Source organism: Dendrobates tinctorius, unplaced genomic scaffold (genome assembly GCF_039654945.1).
Source record: "Dendrobates tinctorius isolate UK_male_01 unplaced genomic scaffold, ASM3965494v1 ptg000155l, whole genome shotgun sequence".
NCBI lineage: Eukaryota > Metazoa > Chordata > Amphibia > Anura > Dendrobatidae > Dendrobates > Dendrobates tinctorius.
Window position 1 is genome coordinate 7,879,996 of NW_027361822.1, and position 17,479 is coordinate 7,897,474.

A 17,479-nucleotide genomic window follows, 5' to 3' on the forward strand; every position below is an offset into this window, starting at 1 on the left:
AAGCAATGTGGAAGGAAAAAATGGACATTTTAATTTTTCCAACAAAAATTTTCTTTTAGCATCAATTTATTCATTTTCACATGGGCAACAGGATAAAATGGATGCTAAAATTTGTTGAGCAATTTCTCCTGAGTACACCGATATCTCACATGTGGTCATAAACCACTGTGTCGGCGCACGGCAGGGCTCAGAAAGGAAATAGCGCCATTTGACTTTTTGAATGGAAAATATGCTTCAATATTTAGCGGTTGCCATGTCGCATTTGGAGAGTCCCTGTGTGCCTAAACATTGGAGCTCCCCCACAAGTGACCCCATTTTGGAAACTAGACCCCCCAAGGAACTTATCTAGATGCATAGTGAGCACCTTGAACCCCCAGGTGCTTCACAAATTGATCCGTAAAAAAGAAAAAGTTCTTTTTTTTTCACAAAAATTTTGTTTTAGCCTCAATTTTTTCATTTTCACATGGGCAACAGGATAAAATGGATCCTAAAATTTGTTGGGCAATTTCTCCTGAGCACACCAATACCTCATATGTGGTCATAAACCACTGTTTGGACGCACGGAAGTGCCCGGAAGGGTAGGAGCGCCATTTGACTTTTTGAATGGTAAATTAGCTCCAATTGTTAGTGGTTGCCATGTCGCATTTGGAGAGCCCCTGTGTGCCTAAACATTGGATCTCCCCCACAAGTGACCCCATTTTGGAAACTAGACCCCCCAAGGAACTTATCTAGATGCATAGTGCGCACTTTGAACCCACAGGTGCTTCACAAATTGATCCGTAAAAAAGAAAAAGCACTTTTTTTTCACAAAAATTTTGTTTTAGCCTCAATTTTTTCATTTTCACATGGGCAACAGGATAAAATGGATCCTAAAATTAGTTGGGCAATTTCTCCTGAGCACACCAATACCTAATATGTGGTCATAAACCACTGTTTGGACGCACGGCAGGGCCCGGAAGGGTAGGAGCGCCATTTGACTTTTTGAATGGTAAATTAGCTCCAATTGTTAGTGGTTGCCATGTCGCATTTGGAGAGCCCCTGTGTGCCTAAACATTGGATCTCCCCCACAAGTGACCCCATATTGGAAACTAGACCCCCCAAGGAACTTATCTAGATGCATAGTGCGCACTTTGAACCCACAGGTGCTTCACAAATTGATCCGTAAAAAAGAAAAAGCACTTTTTTTTCACAAAAATTTTGTTTTAGCCTCAATTTTTTCATTTTCACATGGGCAACAGGATAAAATGGATCCTAAAATTAGTTGGGCAATTTCTCCTGAGCACAACAATACCTCATATGTGGTCATAAACCACTGTTTGGACGCACGGCAGGGCCCGGAAGGGTAGGAGCGCCATTTGACTTTTTGAATGGAAAATTAGCTCCAATTCTTAGTGGTTGCCATGTCGCATTTGGAGAGCCCCTGTGTGCCTAAACATTGGAGCTCCCCCACAAGTGACCCCATTTTGGAAACTAGACCCCCTAAGGAACTTATCTAGATGCATAGTGAGCACCTTGAACCCCCAGGTGCTTCACAAATTGATCCGTAAAAAAGAAAAAGTACTTTTTTTTTCACAAAAATTTTGTTTTAGCCTCAATTTTTTCATTTTCACATGGGCAACAGGATAAAATGGATCCTAAAATTTGTTGGGCAATTTCTCCTGAGCACACCAATACCTCATATGTGGTCATAAACCACTGTTTGGACGCACGGCAGGGCCCGGAAGGGTAGGAGCGCCATTTGACTTTTTGAATGGAAAATTAGCTCCAATTCTTAGTGGTTGCCATGTCGCATTTGGAGAGCCCCTGTGTGCCTAAACATTGGAGCTCCCCCACAAGTGACCCCATTTTGGAAACTAGACCCCCCAAGGAACTTATCTAGATGCATAGTGCGCACTTTGAACCCACAGGTGCTTCACAAATTGATCCGTAAAAAAGGAAAAGCACTTTTTTTTCACAAAAATTTTGTTTTAGCCTCAATTTTTTCATTTTCACATGGGCAACAGGATAAAATGGATCCTAAAATTAGTTGGGCAATTTCTCCTGAGCACAACAATACCTCATATGTGGTCATAAACCACTGTTTGGACGCACGGCAGGGCCCGGAAGGGTAGGAGCGCCATTTGACTTTTTGAATGGAAAATTAGCTCCAATTCTTAGCGGTTGCCATGTCGCATTTGGAGAGCCCCTGTGTGCCTAAACATTGGAGCTCCCCCACAAGTGACCCCATTTTGGAAACTAGACCCCCCAAGGAACTTATCTAGATGCATAGTGCGCACTTTGAACCCACAGGTGCTTCACAAATTGATCCATAAAAAAGAAAAAGCACTTTTTTTTCACAAAAATTTTGTTTTAGCCTCAATTTTTTCATTTTCACATGGGCAACAGAATAAAATGGATCCTAAAATTAGTTGGGCAATTTCTCCTGAGCACAACAATACCTCATATGTGGTCATAAACCACTGTTTGGACGCACGGCAGGGCCCGGAAGGGTAGGAGAGCCATTTGACTTTTTTAATAGAAAATTAGCTCCAATCATTAGCGGACACCATGTCGCTTATGGAAAGTATGCAGTGTACGTCAGGTTGGTGTGTGTGGTGTAGTATACACCACACACCCCCCAAACTGATGTACACTATGTCACACACACCAACCTGACACACTACGCCACACATACCAACTTGACACACTATGTCAGGTTGATGTGCGTGGTGTAGTGTATGTCAGGTTTGTGTGCATGGTGTGGTGTAGTGTACGTCAGGTTGGTGTGTGTGGTATAATATACACCAAACACACACCAACCTGGCGTACACTACAGCACACACACCAACCTGACGTACACTACGCCACACACACCAACCTGACACATTACGTCAGGTTGATGTGCGTGGTGTTGTGTATGTCAGGTTGGTCTGCATGGTGTGGTGTAGTGTACGTCAGGTTGGTGTGTGTGGTATAATATACACCAAACACACACCAACCTGGCGTACACTACAGCACGCACACCAACCTGACGTACACTACGCCACACACACCAACCTGACACATTACGTCAGGTTGATGTGCGTGGTGTAGTGTATGTCAGGTTGGTCTGCATGGTGTGGTGTAGTGTACATCAGGTTGGTGTGTGTGGCATAATATACACCAAACACACACCAACCTGGCGTACACTACAGCACACACACCAACCTGACGTACACTACGCCACACACACCAACCTGACACATTAAGTCAGGTTGATGTGCGTGGTGTAGTGTATGTCAGGTTGGTCTGCATGGTGTGGTGTAGTGTACGTCAGGTTGGCGTGTGTGGTATAGTATACACCAAACATACACCAACCTGGCGTACACTACAGCACACACACCAACCTGACGTACACTACGCCACACACACCAACCTGACACATTAAGTCAGGTTGATGTGCGTGGTGTAGTGTATGTCAGGTTGGTCTGCATGGTGTGGTGTAGTGTACGTCAGGTTGGTGTGTGTGGTATAGTATACACCAAACATACACCAACCTGGCGTACACTACAGCACACACACCAACCTGACGTACACTACGCCACACACACCAACCTGACGTACTACGTCAGGTTGATGTGCGTGGTGTAGTGTATGTCAGGTTGGTGTGCATGGTGTGGTGTAGTGTACGTCAGGTTGGTGTGTGTGGTGTAGTATACACCAACTTGGCGTACACTACACCACACACATACCATCCTGCCGTACACTACGCCACACACACCAACCTGACACATTACATCAGGTTGATGCGCGTGGTGTAGTGTATGTCAGGTTGGTCTGCATGGTGTGGTGTAGTGTACGTCAGGTTGGTGTGTGTGGTGTTGTGTATGTCAGGCTGGTGTGGGTGAGTTCTGTTGTGGATGTGTTTAGTCCACGGACGTGTGATGAATTTTGAAACATTCATTCAAACACAGTCCAGGTTTGTCGGGACACGTTTCGCATTGGAAGCGAGTTTCCCTTCTTGTCCCCCTTTTATAGCACACCCGGCACCTTTTTTTTTTTCTCTCCTCACGGGGAAAATGTTGCCCTGGTATCATGCGGGAAACTTGAGTTCCAGGGGTGCTGGGCCGCGCTCCGTCCTCGTCTCCAAAAATCATGGCCTTTATCACCGCCTCCTGGAAGACAAGGAAGGTGTGGTTCTGGCCTGCACATCGTGATAGCACGCATGCGTTATACAGTGCCATTTGTACGATGTGCACAGCCAGTTTTTTGTACCACACCGTCGCCTTCCGCATGGCACTATAGGGCTGGAGGACTTGATCAGAAAGATCAACTCCCCCCATGTGATGGTTGTACGCCAGGACACAGTCCGGTTTGTGGACTGGTGCTGGAGTACCTCGAACGGTGGTGGCCGTGGTGCCGGCGCCATGGATTGTGGTCAAGATAAAGACTTCTCTTTTGTCTTTGCACTTGACAACAAGCATGTTGCCGCTACATTGGGCTCGGCTCTCACCCTTTGGGAGAGGCTGCTCAATTAGCGGCAAAGGGAGACCCCTCTGGTTTCTGCGCACGGTACCGCAAGCGACGGTAGCTCTGGCAGAGAGGGATTGAAATAGTGTGATGCTTGTATAAAAGTTATCAACGTACAGATGGTAACCTTTATCAAGCATTGGGTGGACCAAATCCCACACTATTTTCCCACTCACCCCCAGAGCAGGTGGACATTCTGGGGGCTGGATCTTGAGGTCCTTTCCTTGGTAAACTCTAAAGCTGTGAGTGTACCCTGAGGTACTCTCACACAGCTTGTAGAGTTTTATCCCGTACCTCGCCCTTTTGCTGGGCAGGTACTGACGGAAATGAAGCCTCCCTTTGTAGTGGACGAGGGATTCATCCACACAAATTTCCCTTTCGGGAATGTACACTTCAGCAAACTTGTTGCTGAAGTGTTCGATGACTGGCCGAATTTTGAACAGTCTATCAAAATTCGGGTCATCGCGGGGAAGGCTTTCAGTGTTGTCCCTGAAATGAAGAAATTTATGAATCGCCTCAAAACGTCTGCGACTCATAACCATGCCAAATACTGGAGTTTGATATAAAATATCGGTACTCCAGTATTGGCGAATTTCTGGTTTCTTCACAACCCCCATGTGAAGAACCAGTCCCCAATATTTAATCATTTCTACAGAGTCCACGGGACTCCAAGTAGAGAATGAAGAAATTGGGTGTTGGGCCAAAAATTGTTGGGCGTACAAGTTTGTTTGCTCCACCATGAGACTGACGATTGACTCCGAGAAAAAGACTTTGAAAAAGTCTATTTCCCTGAAGTTGGCAGTCTCAAACTGGATTCCTGGTTGGGGAACGAAATCAGGAATCCGTGGAGCAAAGTTTTCTGGGACGGGGGTCCAGGAGGGAGAACTAGTGCTAGGTTGGGCGTGACTAGCACTAGGTTGGGGGAAACTCACATTTGGCTGTGGGACTTCCTCCAAGGTACCCGACTCTTCCTCCAAGGCCTCCGACTCTTCCTCCCTGGGCCCTGGACGATTTCTCGTCCTGCGACATCTCGGTGGTGGTGAGTATATGTCGCTGGAAGAGGAAGAGTGGGAGGAATAGAGAAAGGTGGGGTCCTCTCTCTCACTATCAGAGGCAATAATTTCATATGCCTCCTCAACTGAGTAGACCCTTTGGGAATGGGATGACTGGGACATTGTGCGTGTGGTGTGTGCGTGTGTAAAAAAGCTTTATTATAGTGTGCGTGTGTATGTGCGAGTGTTTGGTGAAACTTTACTTCAGGAGGTGGCTGTCAGGAGGGAGCTGTCAGGCGTGTGGGGGACAGGAGGGAGCTGTCAGGCGCGCGGGGGGCAGAGGAGATGCAGCAGCAGGGGGGATGATCAACGGGGGCAGAACAGGGCTGAGTAGATGGAGGTGGATATGCAGCAGCAGGGGTTGATCAGGGGGGACAGAAAGGGCTGTCAGGAGCGAGGGAGCAGAAAGGGGCTGAGGATATGGAGGTGGCTATGAAGCAGCAGGGGTTGATCAGGGGGGCAGTGGGTGATCACAGGGGGCAGGTGATCACAGGGGGCAGGAGGTGATCACAGGGGGCAGGAGGTGATCACAGGGGGCAGGAGGGGCCTGTCAGGTGCAAGGGAGCAGGAGGGGGCTGAGGAGATAGATCTGGATATGCAGCAGCAGGGGGGTGATCAGGAGGGCAGGGGGTGATCAGGGGTGATCACTGGGGCTGAGGGATGATCACCGGGGCAGAAAGGGGCTGACAGGCGTGGGGGTCAGAAGGGGGCTGAGGAGATGGAGGTGGATATGCAACAGCAGCAAGGGTTGATCAGGCAGGCAGGGGTTAATCAGGCAGGGGTTAATCAGGGGGCTGAGGGGTGATCACGGGAGGGGGTGATCACGGGAGGGGGGGCGGTCAGGCACAGGAGAAAGGGGCTGAGGAGCTGGCAGCAGAGGTGAGACTATCAGTGGTGCAGGGGCTGATCAGAGGTGCAGGGGTTAATCAGGAGTGCAGGGGGTGGTGATCGGAGGTTAGGGGGATGGAATCAGGCGGTGGGGGAGAGCCGGTATATACTTGGATCGGCGTCAGCGGCGGCGGCAGGAAGCGGCGGCGGCAGGCAGCGGCGGCGATCACGGGGCAGAGCAGCGGTCGGTCACGTCCTTCCTCAGCTTCCACAGACGGGATGAAGCTGAGGAAGGAAGCAGCCATCATTATACTCCGCCCCTCCACATCTGATTGGAGGGCTAGCGTCACATGGACGCTAGCTCCAATCAGATCTGAGGAGGGTGACTAAAAGGTCACTAGGTGCGATCGTATCCCTGGGGGGGCGAAGCCACCCCCCCTGGGGTGAAGTCTAGGTCCCTCTGCAACGGCGGGTCGGGTGACCTTTGATTGAACCCGGTCACCCGACCCGCAGGAGCGCGATCTTCTCATGACGCCACATAGGCGTCACTGGTCGGATTTGTACCGACTTTCATGACGCCTATGTGGCGTCATTGGTCGTGAAGGGGTTAAAGGGGCAGCCCGGGCACCATTTCAAAGCACTATCTGTACTTCCTTCAGGAAATACACATCTAGCTTTGATTTGTGATTCTGATCAAAAACTGATATGACTCTCTTACTTTCTTGCGCACATGTTCCACAACGCAAGTGAAAATGGGGAGAGAAAGACAACAAATAAAGATGTGCATACTCAATATTTTATAGTATGCAAAAGTTTATTGAACAACATGGGACAATTTTAAAAACCCAACCAAATCCAAATATTCTGGGGTGTACCCGGTTACCACATACTGGTACTGTTTGAGGGCACAGTAGGGCTTGGAAGGGTAAGGAGTAAAGGAGCACCATTTGATTATTGGAATGCAAAATTGGCTGGAATAGATGGCGAATGTCATGTCGTGTTTGCAGAACCCCTAATTTGACTGAACAGTGGAAAATCCCTAAAAGTGACCCCCATTTTGGAAACTGCATCCCTCAAAGAACTTTTCTAGAGGTGTGGTGAGGACCTTGAAACCGAATGAATGAAAACTAGCAATTCAGGAATTGGTTTTTGGTATTTGATTGATAAGGCAGCTTTACTCTTCGAGTCAGTACAATTATAGCGATACCTCATGTCACGATCCATTTTTGGATCTGTGGCAGTCTGGCTTTTCATATTAAAACTTTCTTCCTTTCAGGTCATCGGGGGTTAATGTCAATTTTTTCCCCTGCTGGCGTAATTGCATTGCTGCTGGGTTAGCTGATGTGTTGTGACCACTCCCACCACAGTGTTTGTTCAGTTGAGTTTTCATTAACACCTAACCCACGTACACGTCGAACACAAAGCCTAGTTCCCTTCCATTGCAACCTTGCTTTTTTCCCCACTCATGTTGTATGTAACCTTCTCCAGTATTTCACAGCCTTAGGCCCACACCTGTCACTTGTCACTAAGTGAACAATCACTTTACATTTTCTTAGATCGTGTGCATGAACAACACTCTTATACCTAATGATTTTGATGAGCAAATGGGGCCTCCCAATTCCTCACTGGAAAGCACAATTTTATCACAGACGATTTGGAATAGCTAATAGGGTCTCTTGGCTGAACCCCAATATTAGGCCTAATGATTTTGATGAGCAAATAGGGCCTCCCAATTCCTCACTGCAACAGATTTTGCCCAAATGATTTGGATTAGCAAATTGGGCCTACTGACTGAAACACAGTTTTAGCACAATCTAGTTAAATACTGGATGATTAATTTTACACAGGACAGGATCCTATCTAGCTGACAAGTTCACTTTCAGCAGCAGGATCAGCCTCTCTGAGCTGTTACACTGAGAAAATGATGCCAGCAAAACAAGAGGTCCACTTTTTATATGTACAGGGACGTTGACTTCGGCAGCCAATCACAGAAGACCTTGTGTCATGATGTTGTGGATGGTTTCTGCACCCTGACTGGCTGCTGGAATGTACACACATTAAGTCATTAAAGAGAGATTTTAAAGAAATTGCACTCTGCCACTCCTCTGACCTAGGTACACCCTCTCCCCTCATAAAACACGTCCCCCCACTCATCATACAGCACCACTATCCTAGACAAACTGAAAGCAAAAGCATTAGTGCAAACGCGATCTTTTACTGATCTTTGATGGAATTTTGACGACTTTGAGGAAAAATACTTGGGGAATCCGAATGTGCTACGCTTGTGCCAAATTTGAGATTTGCAAACTTTTTCTAACAAGTTCGTTCATCTCTAGTCGCTACTCACCTGTGCTGTTACCTGGAGGAATCTCCTCTTTACACCGCTCATCACCCCTCACATATGTCTCTGCAGTATTAATATGGGGCAGATCTTTACCCTGAAAAAAATATTGTAAAAGTCACAGACAGATAGAGAAGTCACATCTATGATCAGCTCCAGGGCTGCCACTAGGAATTTCGGGGCCCCATACTGGCAAAATTTATGGGGTCCCCCTTGAGACTCTTCCCAGGCTCCACCCCCCCAGTTCCGCCTCCACCCAAGCTCCTCCTCCACCATATGCGAACCTTCCAAAATCCCTCCGCCCTTTCTTGCAAAAACTTCACTTCTGCACCACGCCCTCACCAATCACATATTAACATGATATCACATACATAGCCATCAGCTTTAGTTTTGACCAAAAGATTTTTGAAGCCGCCACCACAAGGCAGACTCTATTGACAGGGCCCTACTCTACTTTAACCTATTAAATATTTGGTAACTTTTTTAACCATTATTGTGCATCCATCTTCAGACAATGACCAGATGATACTGTGTCAGTGCCCATCTAACTCTAACCTACTCCAGCAAGGTGGCAAAGGCAGTCCCTTATATTAGGTTGGTCACATATTACGTCAATGTAATTGTGCCCCCCATGAGACCCCCAGATTCTGTTGCCCCTCCCGTCATGGCTCTTTGGGCACCGCCGCCATGTCACCGGAGACGTCGGAGAGAGTCAGAGAGAGACAGACAGACAGACAGACAGACATTCTACTCACCCTGCTCGCTCGCCGCCACCACCTCGTGACTGGTCTGCCAGTGCCTGCCGTCAGCTCCTCGCCGTCCGCCGTCCCGCTGCCGTCCACGGTCAACGTCTTCTGCTCCCAGTCCGGTCCCACCACGTGGCGAGCTGGCACAGCCTATGGGCGAAGGTCACACAAAATCCCTCATGCTCCATTCAAACATGGCTTTAGGACCCCAACTTCTCAGAAAAGGGCTTTTGGCTGCCAGCTATGTAAGGTGTATGTGCACCCCAAAACATGAGAGATCGCAGACATCAGCACTTCAGACCAGACATGCTTCTGTAGACACGGACTGTGCTAACAAATCGCCAGTGATCAGCACTGACACTTGTATCCGAGGTCCCAGCGGTTAAAGATGACAAGATGAGAAAGGGGCTGCCATGTCCCTGACTAATATGTCCCCACTGCTACAGATCTGATAGTGAACTGCCAATCAGATCAATTTACCTGCATGACATTGACATAGGGGATTTCTTTGTGCTCTAATCAGAAACTGGAAAATCTCCAATGTTCAGCACTGGACCTGTAGTGAGGGTCAGCCCTAAGAGTAAGCGCACGAGCAGCACATTCTATGTGGACTTTCCTCAACAAAATCCATGTGACACGTGTGGATCTTGTCACATACAAGTGACACACTGTGGATTTTAAAATGCGCATTTGCGGGGAATCTCCCACTCGTTTGTATTTACTCACACATCTCCTGGAGAAATATCAATGCATATTTATAAGTATCTAATGTTCCCAGGACTGCACTTATGTTACATTACCATCACAAATCTGTTCTGTCAAAACCCCACAAAAGAGCCCTGACCCTAAAAATGGCACAGAGCGGACTGAGAACCAGTGGGGCTATAAAGCCCTCAGTCAATGTTACACTGCAAAAACACCATCATATGAGAAGTGTGAAGCTTTTATGGGGGAAGGGGGGGGGGAGGAACAAGTTTGCATAAGGTCAAAACCAAAGCAGACTTCTCCACTGCCTTGCACATTGTGAGAATAGAGCAGGTGACTTTATAAGAGCTGTCAAAAGGTGTCCCCCAAAAAATCCCTGAGGTAAGAAAAGACTAGATAATATTACCCCCACCCCTAGCCTATGTCTGAGCCCTGCAGCTAGAGCAGGGGAGGGAGAGGACTGGGGGGGCTTTGTTTACTGTATTGGGAGTCATCTGGGGAAAGTGAAAGACCCCTAGAAGTTGACATCTCATGCTCATAGGGCAACCTGTAACAGTGGGGTAAGTGGGCAGGAGCCAGCTCTGCAGCACAGAATATAGGGTAGGTGAGTGGGAGTCTGCCCTTGTGGGGTACAACACAGGGATTTACCCTAAGGCTCCCCGCCCCACAATGGCACTGCAGCCCCTCAGGGGGAGACAGGTTTATTGAGCTGGACGGAGCCGCTGCCCCACAAAGCCGTGCACTCCCAGCATGAGAGCCGCAGTCATATCGCAGCTGCTGCAGAACTCCTATCTAAAGCACGGTTTCCCTTATCCCTTTCACACGGCCATAAGCACCTGCCGCCTACGTTACATAATAACTTTCAAATGGGGCCCTCCCAATACCAAAATACACACACATCTCCATACACCTCGTACACGCGCGGCTCCGCTCCGTACACCTCGTACACGCGCGGCTCCGCTCCGTACACCTCGTACACGCGCGGCTCCGCTCCGTACACCTCGTACACGCGCGGCTCCGCTCCGTACACCTCGTACACGCGCGGCTCCGCTCCGTACACCTCGTACACGCGCGGCTCCGCTCCGTACACCTCGTACACACGCGGCTCCGCTCCATACACCTCGTACATGCGCGGCTCCACTCCATACACCTCGTACACGCGCGGCTCCGCTCCGCACACCCTGTAAACCCCTCCTGACCCCACACAGAAACTTTACCTCACCCAGCAGTGCACCATGACAACCAGCACAGCAGAGTCCTGCATACATCGAGGCCCCTGATCATGTGACCCGACTCCTCCCCTCCTGTGACCTCATCACATGTCCTGTGCGCACACAGCAGACGGCGCTGGATCGGACCATGATGTATGGGGGGGGGGGGGGGTCCTGCAGGTGCTGCGTCAGGATTTAATAAGAGAAGCCTGAACAAAATGTAGGGGGCACCATACACTTGTAAGGGCTGTCATGCCCTGATGGCGGCCCTGATCAGCTCTAATCCTGCCATCTCCACCATTCTCATTACACAAATATAAAACATATAATACCGTTGGATAAAACAAGACTGAGCACAAGACCTTCACAGGAGATCTCATGACAAATTCTCTCATCTACCTGATGATCTGGGGAAACATTGAGAGATTCTTGGTTACAGTCCTGTGGAAGAAGAGGACGGGGACATCTCTCTGGTGTTGTCTTCTTACTGGATAGAACTGAATAAAACACATACAGGGACTGAATTAATTTTTTGCATACAGATAATTATAGGCCGTGTGTATTTAGTCCTGTCTATTACCTGGTGATGTGAGGGGCTGGGGAACCTCCATCATGACGTCCTTGTACAGATCTTTGTGCCCTTCTAATAATAATAATAATAATCTTTATTTTTATATAGCACTAACATATTCCGCACCGCTTTACAGTTTGCACACATTATCATCATTGTCCCCGATGGGGCTTACAATCTAAATTCCCTTATATTATGTCTTTGGAATGTGGGAGGAAACAGGAGTACCCGGAGAAAACCCACGCAAACTCGGGGAGAACATACAAACTCCTTGCAGATGTTGTCCTTGGTGGGATTTGAACCCAGGACCCCAGGGCTGCAGTGCTAACCACTGAGCCACCATGCTGCCCATATTAGATGCTTCTACTTAATAAAAATAATAATAATAATAATAATAAGAATAATCTTTATTTATATAGCACCAATATATTCCACAGCGCTTTACAGTTTAAGGCTGGGTTCACACGTAGCGGAACTCTCGCGGAAATTACCGCGAGAATTCCGGAATTCTATTCCGCAGGAAAATCGCATTTTAAATTGCCGCGGAAAAACTAGCATTTTGCAAGCGTAATTAGCTTGCAGAATTGCTAGCGTTTTCCAAGCGATCTGTAGCATCGCTTGGAGAACTGATTGACAGGTTGGTCACACTCGTCAAACATAGTGTTTGACGAGTGTGACCAACTTTTTACTATTGAGGCCGCCTATGCAGCATCAGTAGTAAAAGATAAAATGTAAAAAATAATAATAAAAAAAAAATATTGTTATTCTCACCTTCCAACCTCCCGCGCAGCCTTCCCGCCTCTCTCCACGCTCCCGGTCCCAGTAATCCTTTGCGACAATTACCGTGATGACGTCTGTTCTCGCGGGATCGCGACGTCTCGCAGTCATTCGCGATGACGTCGCGCGAATGACCACGAGACTTCGCGATCCCGCGAGAACGGACGTCATCGCTCGCAAAGGCTTACTGGGACCCGGGAGCGTGGAGAGAGGCGGGAAGGCTGCGCGGGAGGTTGGAAGGTGAGAATAACAATATTTTTTATTTTAAATTCTATTTTTTACAGGGATATGGTACCCAAAGCCCGGAGGACAGTTTCCTCTTCTCCGGACCGTGGGTACCATCCGCAATTGTTCTGCTTACTTTTCGCATGGTGTGCACAGCCACATGCGGGAAGTAAGCGGAACAATGCATTCCTATGGGTGCGGGATCGCCGCGATTCCGCAAAATTAATAAGCATGCTGCGTTTTTTACCTCAAAGCAATTCCGCCGCGGTAAAAACCGCAGCATTAGCACAGCATTGCGGAATCCCATAGGAATGCATGGGATGCTTATGTTTCACGGTTAAAACCGCCACGGAAACGCGAAAAAAACGCCACGTGTGAACCCAGCCTAACAGTTTCAAACACAACAGTCATAAGTAACAACATTCGCAATAATACAATAATTAAAGCAAAATGAAACGACCCTGCTCGTGATAACTTACAATCTACAATGGTGGTCCAGCCATCTTGAGGGAGTGGGGGACAGATAGAGATAGTGAATGGGCTACACACACTTACACATAAAATGATTTTGATTAGAGAACGTGATAGGCTGTTCTGAACAAATGTGTTTTGGAGGGAGTGCTTAAAACTGCAAGTTGTGACTGATCCTAATTTCTTGGGGTAGAGCATTCCAGAGGATTGGCACAACACGGGATAAGTCATCGAGTCGGGAGTGGGAGGTACGGATTAGTGCAGAAGTTAGTCAAAAGTCGTTTGCAGAGCGCAGCGATCGGCTAGGCCGACAAACAGAAATGAGGGATGAGATGTAGGGGGTGCTGCACTGTGGACAGCTTTGTGGGTGAGAACAAGTACTTTGAATAGGATCCTATAATGAATGGGCAGCCAATGAAAGGACTGGCGAAGAGCGGACGTGTCCGAATGCCGATTAGATAGATGACCCTGGCGGCTGCGTTAAGGATGTACTGGAGAGGGGAAAGTCGAGTGACGGCGACGCCAATTAATAGAGCATTACAGTAGTCAAGGCAGGAGTGGATCAGGGCGATAGTGAGGGTTTTTGTTGTCTCCATGGTGAGAAAAGGACAGATTCTAGAGATGTTCTTTAGGTATACGTGGCAAAAGCAGGCAAGAGATTGTATATGGGAGGAGAAGGATAGATTGGTGCCAAACATAACACCTAGACAGTGCGCCTGCTGCTGGGGTGTAATTATGGTGCCACCACATAGAGGGAAATGTCAGATTTAGGAATGTTAGTAGACGGCGGGAGCAGAAAAAGTTCAGTTTTTTGAGAGACTGAGTTTCAGATAGAGAGTGGACATGATGTTGGAGACTGCGGACAGACAGTCAGTGGCATTCTGTAGTACAGCGGGGGTAAGGTCGTGTAGAGAGAGAAGAGAAGGGGGCCAAGGACTGAGCCCTGAGGTACCCCAACAGCGAAAGGAAGAGGGGATGAAGTGGAGCCAGTGAACAAAACACTGAAGGAGCGGTCAGAGAGATAGGAAGAGAACCAGGAGAGAGCAGTGTCCTTAATGCCTAGTGACTGGAGCCTAGAGAGTAGATGATGGTGGTCAACATTGTCGAATGCTGCAGAAAGGTCGAGAAGAATGAGCAGAGAGTGGTCACTGATACATTTTGCTGTCAGAAGGGTCATTGGGGGCCATGGACAAATAGACAGTGACATCCTGACACCTTATAACAACCTGACACATATAATATAAAAAATGATGTAATGTGACGTCATTAGAAAGAATCTCTCACCTCTCCAGTAAGCCGGAAGGAGATCCCTTCGATAAGGTGTAAAATCCTCTCTGCCATCTTGTCCCTATCCCTATCCATCCTTGATGGGTCAATCAGGAAAATTCTCTGAAAATCTCCTCTGAGGATCCAATATTTTAGAAACCTGAATGATTTTTTTTTTAAATCATATAAGACTAAAAGCGAATCTAGATTTTCCTGCACAAAAAAGCTGCTTCAAATCCTCACCAAAAATGCATCAAATAACGGGAGAAAAACCATTAAAAAAACTGCAATAATCAAAGAATATTGTTATTGCGTCGTGTGGTGCAGACACTTGCTGGAAACGTGCAGAAAATACCCGACAGCACTTATGCCTCAGCATTACATTTTTATGACTTTTTCATGGGTTAATGGGAAAAAAAAAGTCAATCACGTCAATTTCCCATCACTGTCGATAATCTGATTCTGTGTTGTGCGGTCGTTAAATTTACAGGGACACAAATCTGTCTGTTATTTGCTGATTTTTGATCTTTATTTTTGTAAAGAGCAATAAAAATGTCATTATTGCAATTGTTTCCCATTATTTTTTAGTCATTTTATAGGGAGAATAAAAATCTCTATTTCTTATTTCCCCCCCCGGAATACGGAGAGCTAGAACTGCCCCGATATCTAGAGATGGATTTATTCCAGTACTATCTGCCTGTGTGATGGAGACGACGACACTGCACATTCAGGGAGAAATCCTCCTATACTTATCAGGGAACAGGCCACATGGTCAGGAGCCGAGGGTGTACCGAGCAGAGCCGCGCGTGTATACGAGTAGTGCAGAGCGGGGCCGCGTACGGGGTGCGCAGAGAGGGACCGCGTACGGGGTGCGCAGAGAGGGACCGCGTACGGGGTGCGCAGAGAGGGACCGCGTACGGGGTGCGCAGAGAGGGGCCACGTACGGGGTGCGCAGAGAGGGGCCGCGTACGGGGTGCGCAGAGAGGGGCCGCGCATGGGGTGCGCAGAGAGGGGCCACGTACGGGGTGCGCAGAGAGGGGCCGCGTACGGGGTGCGCAGAGAGGGACCGCGTACGGGGTGCGCAGAGAGGGACCGCGTACGGGGTGCGCAGAGAGGGACCGCGTACGGGGTGCGCAGAGAGGGGCCGCGTACGGGGTGCGCAGAGAGGGGCCGCGTACGGGGTGCGCAGAGAGGGGCCGCGTACGGGGTGCGCAGAGAGGGGCCGCGCATGGGGTGCGCAGAGAGGGGCCACGTACGGGGTGCACAGAGAGGGGCCACGTACGGGGTGCACAGAGAGGGGCCGCGCATGGGGTGCGCAGAGAGGGGCCGCGTACGGGGTGCACAGAGAGGGGCCGCGCATGGGGTGCGCAGGGAGGGGCTGAGTGTGCGTATGACATCTGCTGAGAGGAGCCGTGTGCTCGTATGGCGCAGATTCTTTACTGTACGAGCAGTAAGACTATGGAACTCTCTGCCATATGATGTTGTAATGAGTGATTCCCTACTAAAATTTAAGAAGGGACTGGATGCCTTTCTTGAAAAATATAATATTACAGGGTATATACACTAGTTTCCTTAATATTGCGTTGATCCAGGGAGCTAGTCTGATTGCTGTATATGGAGTCGGGAAGGAATTTTTTTCCCCAATGTGAAGCTCACTGTTTGCCACATGGGTTTTTTTGCCTTCCTCTGGATCAACATGTTAGGATATGGGTTGAACTAGATGAACCTAAAGTCTCCCTTCAGCCTTAAATACTATGTTACTGAGAGGAGCCACGTGGTTGTATGACATCTGCGTATGGCGCAGAGCCTTGTGTGTATGACATGTAAGGAGCGAAGCCATGTGTGCATGACGTATGTATGGGGAGGAGCTATACATGTACGGCGTGTGTACAGAGAGCTGCACATGTATGATGAATAGCCACACATGCACGGTGTGAGAACGGAGCAGAGCTGCACATGTACAAACGGAGCAACACAGATACACCTACTTTGTGTCAGCACTGAGGGGGTTAATGTCCCCTGCCCCCAGTAATGGGGAATCTCCAGCACCTACCTCCACCTGCAGAGCCGCACACCACATATATGGCTGCTCTGTGCGCACAGGACCTGGGATGAGGTCACAGGAGGGGAGGAGTCAGGGGTCACATGATCAGGGGCCTCAGTGTATGATGTGAATGGAGCACATGTACAATGTGTGTTTGGGCAGAGTCACACTAGCGATTAAAAAATCGGTCCGATTTTGATGCAGGAGGGTCGGACGAGTGTAATGTAATTGTCATGCAAGTTTAATGTGTTTTTGTGTGAGTACGATCAGATTTTTCACACCTAGCATCCGATTTACTGTACATCTGAACGCAGTGCGATTGCTTTCAGACACAATGCGACTTTAACATGAGCGCTCACATAGAGCAGTTCCCTGTCATTTACACATCGTTTTAAAACAAAATATTCTTCAGAACACGCATGCTGTATATATTCTATATCTTTATATTGCATAGAGCTATAGATAGAAGATTAGCCGTTAATTCATTTTTCGGCTTCTGTAAAATCAGGATATGAGACATGGTTTACATACGGTAATCACATGCAGAGCATGGGCAATTTTCTGTGCCAGAGAGGGAAAGCCAGCAACTGAGGGCAGATATAAATAGCCTAGAGAGGGACAATGGTTATTGGCCCCCCTGGCTAAAAACATCTGCCCCAAGCCACCCCAGAAAAGGCGCATCTGTAAGATGCGCCAATTTTGGCACTTAGCCTCTCTCTTCCCACTGCCCTGTAGCGGTGGCATATGGGGTAAT

General features: G+C 48.3%; 1 protein-coding gene across 2 annotated transcripts in view; it reads right to left on the minus strand.

Moving 5' to 3' along the window:
• Window positions 1–16,815, minus strand: part of LOC141050995 (uncharacterized) — a 33,060-nt gene extending 16,245 nt beyond the window's left edge. Inside the window, exons 1-5 of one of the 2 annotated variants that reach the window (XM_073547772.1) lie at window positions 16,735–16,815; window positions 11,952–12,014; window positions 11,771–11,868; window positions 9,465–9,605; window positions 8,716–8,806 (exon numbers count right to left, since the gene is read on the minus strand). In XM_073547772.1, coding sequence (XP_073403873.1) covers window positions 8,716–8,806; window positions 9,465–9,605; window positions 11,771–11,868; window positions 11,952–11,985 — 364 coding nt within the window. In that variant the 5' untranslated portion in view covers window positions 11,986–12,014; window positions 16,735–16,815. Of the gene's footprint in view, window positions 1–8,715; window positions 8,807–9,464; window positions 9,606–11,770; window positions 11,869–11,951; window positions 12,015–16,669 lie in introns of both variants that reach the window. The other variant, XM_073547773.1, reaches the window with a different exon arrangement.
• Window positions 16,816–17,479: the final 664 nt, after the last annotated feature.